We start from the raw sequence: 7,285 nt of genomic DNA on the forward strand, positions 1-7,285 counted from the left end.
TTTGTAAAGCAGGCAGTGATTCTTACAGTGTGAGTGCTTCATCTTGGGAGAGGCAAGGTAGAACAAATTCTTTGTGCCTGCTGTGCCCCAAAAGCTGTCTGTGCAGGGCTCATGGTAGTACTTGCTTTGCACAGTTTTCATATGACTTTTTAATAGTACCATGGGCTAAAATGTCAGATGCTGCAGATACATGAGCCTTGATGATGCATTCTAGAAGCTTAACTCTAGTTTCATATTGTCAAGAAAGAAATAATTTGTCACTTTTGTTTTACACTGATGCCCATACTGTTTCAAAAAGCCTTGTAAAACTTGGGTTTGGCTTGGTGTCTCGGTTTTGAAAGACAGGTGTCTGCTAAGGAAGGCAGAGGCCCCCCTTGAAGTGGCAGATGTAACCCCTTTTCCCTCCAAGTTATTATATTTTGAAATCAAGAGCCTTTAGGCGAAGATGTGGGAAATAGGAATAACAGTTCTTTACTATATATGTATATAACCAGTCAAACAAAACAACAACAACTATGGCAGTAACAGCAATCACAAACCCAGTCCCAGCCTTCTCGGCTGGCGGGCCCTTTCCCCTCGGGTGCAGTTCCGCTCGCAGCCGGCAGGGGCGCTGGCGGCTCCCGGTGAGCAGGGCAGGTGCGATGGTTCCCCCGCGGCTGCAGGGGGCGCTCCGGAGCGAGCTCGGGAAAGGCAGTTGATCCCGGGCTCTCAGGAACAGCAGGCTGAAACGGCAGGGACGAACGCAAATCCCGGGTGGCAGGCGAGATGTATCCAGATGGGAGAACCCCACGGACGCCCAGGCAGGCAGGGCGAGCAGGGCTACAGCGTAGCGAAAAGCTCGAAGCAGCAGCAGGGCAGGGCAGCCACAGCCCGGTCTCCAGCAGGGCAGGGAAAGCGGCTTTTGGGGTCCCGGCGTTGTTTCCAGCAGGAAGAAAGAACGGCCAAAAAGAAAGAAGCAGCAGCTCCTTTCTCTGCAGCTTCTCTCTCCGGACGCTCAGAGCGAACTGACCCCACACCCAGGTGTAGACAAAGGAGTAGCCAGGCCCGCCCCACTCCCCTTTTTGTCTTTCTTAAGTACAGCTATTTGTCCCCTAGCAACATGCATATGGGAGAAAATTCCTTTAACAGGAAAAAAAACTAAGACTAAACTAAAACCCCAACACTTGGCCAGTTTCACTGTTACTGCATCAGCTTCTGTGGGGTCTTAGAAAAGGGAGACAGAATGACTCTTGTAGCCTAAACTATTAATAACTGAAAAATTAATAGCTGAATAGTGTTAATTAATAGCTTATTAACATGAGAGCAAGGTCCTGCTTTTGGAGATCACCGAACAGTTTCAGAACACATTAGACTATTAAATGTAGCTTCTGTTGAGCCTTTGAGGAATTCTTCACACATTATTGTAACTTCCATTAGTTCCAAACCATTAGATGCCTTCTCATGATGTAACTTATGATGTATGTAGGAATTGATGGCTTTTTAAAGCCGGAAGGGAGCAGTACGAGTGCAGGGACCTAAGAGCGTAACAACAAAATCAGAGTATACTTGCAGAACCTGTATTTGGAAGATAAAGTAGGTGAAAAGATTCATTTACTGTGTGTCTTTGCAAGGCTTTTGAGCCTGACTCATGTTTCTGACTAAGGCAGATAAGATGTCTTGTGAGGGGAGTTTTTGATTTGGGGTCAGTTTCTGTGTCTGAAGTCTCAAACTTATGATTAGCTTTTACCGTCAGCACTGGAAAGTTGTTGATGCACAAAGTTAATGTTGCAAACAAAATCCTTGAGCTGAGAAAGAGTCGAATGGCAGCTTGAGCGGGGATTACAGCAGAAACTGGATGCTTCTTGTACTGGCTGGTGACAGCTACCAATTGGTTCTGCATAACGCTGAAGTACCTGCAGCTGTAGGTGGGACAAATCTGATTAAAAGATGGCAGTGGGGATGAGGTGCTAGGAAAAATCTGAGGGTATGCAATCAGTTTGCAACAAGTGTGTGTGCGGTGGGGCTTCCAGAATGTATGTGGGAATATGGACTGTGGCAGGAGTATGTTAAAAATACAGAAAATGATGCATTTGTGAATTTTTAAACAGAACCATTTTCAGTGTGATACAAATTTTTGAATCCCTAGGGTGATTTGAGGTCCCGAGCTGGTTTTATTAGCTGCATAGTATCAAAGTAAGAAATAAAGGTTTTATTAATTTATTTATTTTCATGTAGAAGAGCTCAGTTTGATACTAACTCCTGATTCAGCCCCATCTGCATCCACAGAAAACACTGAAGGCATAAGGATCACTTCTGTGATTCCCTATATAGAGAAAGATGAGGGAAGGTGACTTGAATAACTTTCCTTTGGGAATGTGTGGAAAGAAAAGAAATTTACTGATCTAACTTCTCATATAATTGTCTCCAGTTGTATCTCTGTGCTCCTTTTCTGTAGTTTAGCCACTTCTGAAAGATAGAAAAGGTTCCATAATTGTTGAAGTCTTACAGAAGACATTTATTTCTCCCTTCTACACATTAACTTAAATTGTGTAGAGTTTAGGTAACAATATTATATCTGAATCTGATTTTCCTGCACATTTTCTGGAACTACTAAATCAACAGTTCAGTTTTGGAGCTGATGACATTGTGCATCTGGATAGTTTATTTTTTGGTGGTGGTGGTTTGTTTCTTCTGGAAATCCATATCCAGTTTGGAATCCATGTAGAAGTAGTCAAGGGAATAGTCAAGGCAGAAAAAAAAATATTCCTCAAGAAATATGTCCTGTTCCTTAGTGATATAACTTGACATTTGTCTGGCATGTCTGTATTTCTAGTCTGAGTACAATCCTGTCTTGACAAAATGAAGCCAAATATCTTCCTTAAGAGTACCCCCAGTGGACTGCAGTAAATTGCCTGGGAATGTCATTCCAAGCTCAAAGGTCAGAGTGTGTGGTTCAGGACAGGAAACCTTCTGCTTTTCCTCCTTCTTCTTGATCAAGATCTACAGGCATTCCAAAGAGAATAATTTGATTTTGTAGGATTTATAAAGAGGTCTGTTTTCATTAGAAGTTATGTTTGACTAATATCTTATGCTGTTACTGTTCATTATGTCTGTCTAATCAGCACTGTGTATCTGAATGCTAAGGGAGTAGGGGAGCTTCCTCAGAACAATATTCAGTCTGAGCAGAGTCAATCATATTTTAATTTCCACTATAAAACACTCTGGGAGTGGTGTGATGTCATGAGTTTGCCTGCACTATTGTGATACTTCTCTCTACTGCCCTTTGAAAAATACAGTAAAACCATGTTTTTGACTTGTTTATGCCACTTGAATGTTGCTGCCTCCTTAAACTGAACAACTGTTCAGTGAACAACTATTTTTATTGCTTTACGTCTTCCTGGTTTTTCTTAACTTTGCAGCCTTTTTACACATCTGACATTTAGATACTGACTGCAAGAAAATGAGATGTACTTAGAAGTTCTAGCTGTAGGTAAATTATGCCCTCATGCGTAAGCTTGGATAAATGTGTTCATGCTCTGTATTTGCACTTAGGTTTAAAGAAGAAGCCAGAATCAGTAGAAAGTGCCTCAGAAGATGAAGATGAAGTTGAAAAACAGAAGGTAAAGTGATGTAAAATGTTGCATTGCATGAGTTCTGCAAGTATTTGTTATGTGTTTGTGAGTGGAACTGCAGAATTTCATAGGATGCCAGTGGAATAAAACTACACAATTTTAATAGTGAGAGCTTTTGGAACAAAAACTACCAAGAAGAAGTTTGTGTGTTGGGCAGTGCGAAGTTTTAATTTTTTTAACATCAGTATTATATGAAACATTTGTGAGTTCAGACTTTGTCCTGTATATTTTTGTCCTTGAAGATTAGTTGCTTGCCATTTTCTTTTCATTCTTTCTCAGAACAAGTTAACTAGAAATTACTTAAATCCAGATATGTTAGTTTTTATTTTGCTATATGAATACTTGTATTAAATTGCATTCATTAGTTATTTCTAAACTGTGGTGTACAATTTTCAGATGAGATTATTACTGTGTTTGAAAATTGAATGTGGGTATTTGCAATTTTTTAATGTCTAATAAGAAGGAAATCAACTTATATTAATACTACACCTCAAAATGTTAAAAAGAATGTTGTTATGGCTGAAATAATACTGCCCTGATGACCCTATTTGAACTCATTTATGTAAATGTAGACTCATACAGGCTTTATTAATGAGACGCTGAATTTTTTCATAGAAAACTTTCATTGTGTACATGGACTTTCTTATTTTGTAACAGGCTGAAATGGCCCTACTGATGATGGATGATGAGGAGGACACTAGAAAACATTTTAATTATAAAAAGATTGTAGAACAACAGAATTTGAGCAAAAAGAAGAAGAAACTTCTTATGAAAAAGAAAGAATTACTAGAAGATGACTTCCAGGTAATTGTGTACTCCTTGATTTTGTGACTGGAGCAGTTCCAGGAATCTCATTAGCTGTGACTTCTGAAGCAGCTCATGTTTTATTGGGCTTAAAAGCTTTGCTGTCATGGGAAAAGTTTACCTAAAATAAATGCTTCTTTTCTCCCTTCAGGTAAATGTTGCTGATACAAGATTCCAAGCCATGTTTACTTCTCCCCTGTTTAATTTGGATCCTTCAGATCCAAATTTCAAGAAGACAAAAGCAGTAGAAAAGATCCTGGAAGAGAAAGCTCGCCGAAGAGAAGAAAAGGAGCAAGATCTTAAGGAGGCAAACAAGGGCCTGGAGAGCAAGATGGCAAAGAAAGGAGATGTTGCTAAAAAAGTCATAGATCCTGCCCTATCAATGCTAATAAAGTCTGTCAAAAATAAAACAGAAGAGTTTCAGGCAAGGAAAAAGAAGAGATTCAAATAACTGAACTTTGTTTTTACTTGGACTTTAGTAGTCTTAGCCCTTCTAACTGGAGACATCTGTTAAAGTTACTGCAGCCTGCTCTGATTCCTGTCCACCTAAGACGTCCTGAAAAGTCATTTAACTATGTTGGTGAATTTTGAAGTGTTCAGAGTAATAATCACTCTTTTCTTCTGCCACAACAAATACTGTTTTGCACATATGTAAGGAAATGATGGTTTTGGGGTGGTTTGTTTTGTATTATGTCATCTCTGAAAAATAATAGAAGTGCTGAAGATGGCTACAAAAATCATAATTATGGGTTTATTTATAAATAATAAAAACAGTTCTGCAGAGGTTTATTGCTGAGACTAAGTAGTCTTAAAGTTTTTAATTCCACAGAAGTCTGTAAAACATACCTGTCTTGATAAAGAAGGTAATAACTACAAATGGAAGAAATTTTGTATAAAAGTCTTTTGTGGATTTTTAAAAGATTGCATAAATGCTTTATTATTTTCTCCTTTAAATACATGAAGGTAATAGAACTAATTAATGGAAATATTGCCATTTAGAAGTGTTTCATTAACATACTTTGGAAATAAATAGTTGGCCCAGAAGAATTTTGGGTACTAGCTGTGTTTTTTTCTTTCATGCCTAAATGAAATTACATCAAAATTAAACTTTTTGCTACTGTTATTACATTTCCATGAATATGATACTTATACAAAGTCTTCCAATATTGTAAGTGTTAAAAAATAAGGGGGCAGGGAAGGGGAGGGAAAAATCAAAGGCAGATCTAGATGATACAATTTTAGAAACCATCTTGTTTGGCCATGTTAGTGTTGATGATGAAGATATCAAAGGTGCAGGGAGAATACAGTAAGTAGAAAATGATCAGTCTTCCCTGGAGTGTGGCCACTGATTTGTCTTAAGGTTTGGTGTGGGTTGGGGTGCTGTGATTTTTTTAAAGGTTTGCTGTATCAGCTGTAATGGAAATACAACATTGCATTACAAGAAAGACCGAAAACTCTAGAAACAAGGAGCTGAAAGGTAATTTTACATTTTAAAGACATAATTTTTAATTTCTAAGATGTTCTACTCATTTAAACAAAGACTTCTATGAAAACAGAGGTTAAAACTATGGATAATCAAAGCTAGTGTTTATATCAAGTAAATTTATCTCAGTATGTAAAGGAGATGAGAGAGCTGGATTAGCACATGGGTGGCTGTAGAGTGGCCAAAGGTGTTAAGGAACATAATATACAAATACAGGTGGAGATGGATTTTACAATAAATAAAGAGTGTTTTGCAATGATGTGCCTGTGGAATACTTGCAGACCTCAAATGCTTTAAATGTAATTACTCTTCATAAACATTTGAACATCTTCAGAGTCACTTTGTTTTAATACTGGGTCCATAGAGAGTCTCCCGTAACTTTGTTTAGTCATTTGTATGGAAAACAAATTTGTTGGGAAATGAAAGGCAACAGCAAACTGCACTCTCTTGAATCCTCTAACCCTGCCGAGTTCTACCAAATATTCTGTATTATCAGTACTTTTCAGCTCGGTGCTTTTATAACGTCACTGGAAATCAACGTGGAATTGGTGGATCTCTGCTCCTCCAGAATGCCCAGATATGCTGAGTGACTCACTGGTACAAAACTCTCCAACAGAACTTCTGTACTCCTGCAAAGCCTCTGTCCTTGACACTAACTTTGCTGGAGGAGTCATTTGAAAAATCTGGTTATAAAATTAAAAAGTCACAAATTGTGAGGACTTCTAACTGAAATTAGGTGGTCGAAATTATGTTGTGTCTTCCATGTATGTATGCTGGCTACTTTCTCCTGTTAGGAAGCCTGGCCTCTACTTGGATGTCATAGCACGACAAAATGCATGGAAAGATGAAGGCAGACTTCACAGTGATTGTAATTATTGGTTGTAATAATTATTTTGTTGTATGGTAAGATGTACTGGGTATCCTGTAAACGCTTAATGTATGATCATTTTATGGAATCAGAAGTTTTTGTTGTTGTTTTTGTTCTCAAGTTACTGAGTGCTGAGGGGGCATCTTAGTTGGGAAGAACTGGAGAACTTCAGGATCTGTCCTAGCATGCATCTTAGATGGGAAATTTCGTTTGTTTATAAAATTATTAGCTCTAACACCTCTTTTTCTTCTTCCCCTTAAAAAAAAAGTTTTAATTGCTAGTTAGTATCATCTAAGCTCCATGATTCCAGATCAATGTGAGCAAAATCTGACATGTTTTCTGTGTCTCCAGCAGAAGCATATCTTGAAAGTCTGGTAAGAATCTAGAATTCCCTGCAATCCATATCCCTCGGTGTAAACAAAACAAATGATGGTTTTGACCATCTCATTCTTTTAAACGTGAAAATTGGATCTAGAAGTTCCAACCTCTGAACTTTAAAATATGGTATTACTTTTGACT

General features: G+C 38.3%; 1 protein-coding gene across 1 annotated transcript in view; it reads left to right on the forward strand.

Annotated features, from left to right (window-relative positions):
• ESF1 (ESF1 nucleolar pre-rRNA processing protein homolog) overlaps positions 1-6,857 on the forward strand; it is a 32,474-nt gene extending 25,617 nt beyond the window's left edge. The window contains exons 12-14 of the mRNA XM_008642003.2: positions 3,532-3,599; positions 4,269-4,415; positions 4,567-6,857. Coding sequence (XP_008640225.1) covers positions 3,532-3,599; positions 4,269-4,415; positions 4,567-4,866 — 515 coding nt within the window. The 3' untranslated portion in view covers positions 4,867-6,857. The remainder of the gene's footprint in view (positions 1-3,531; positions 3,600-4,268; positions 4,416-4,566) is intronic.
• Positions 6,858-7,285: the final 428 nt, after the last annotated feature.

The sequence above is a fragment of the Corvus brachyrhynchos genome, unplaced genomic scaffold (assembly GCF_000691975.1).
Source record: "Corvus brachyrhynchos isolate BGI_N302 unplaced genomic scaffold, ASM69197v1 scaffold69, whole genome shotgun sequence".
Classification (NCBI taxonomy): Eukaryota; Metazoa; Chordata; class Aves; order Passeriformes; family Corvidae; genus Corvus; species Corvus brachyrhynchos.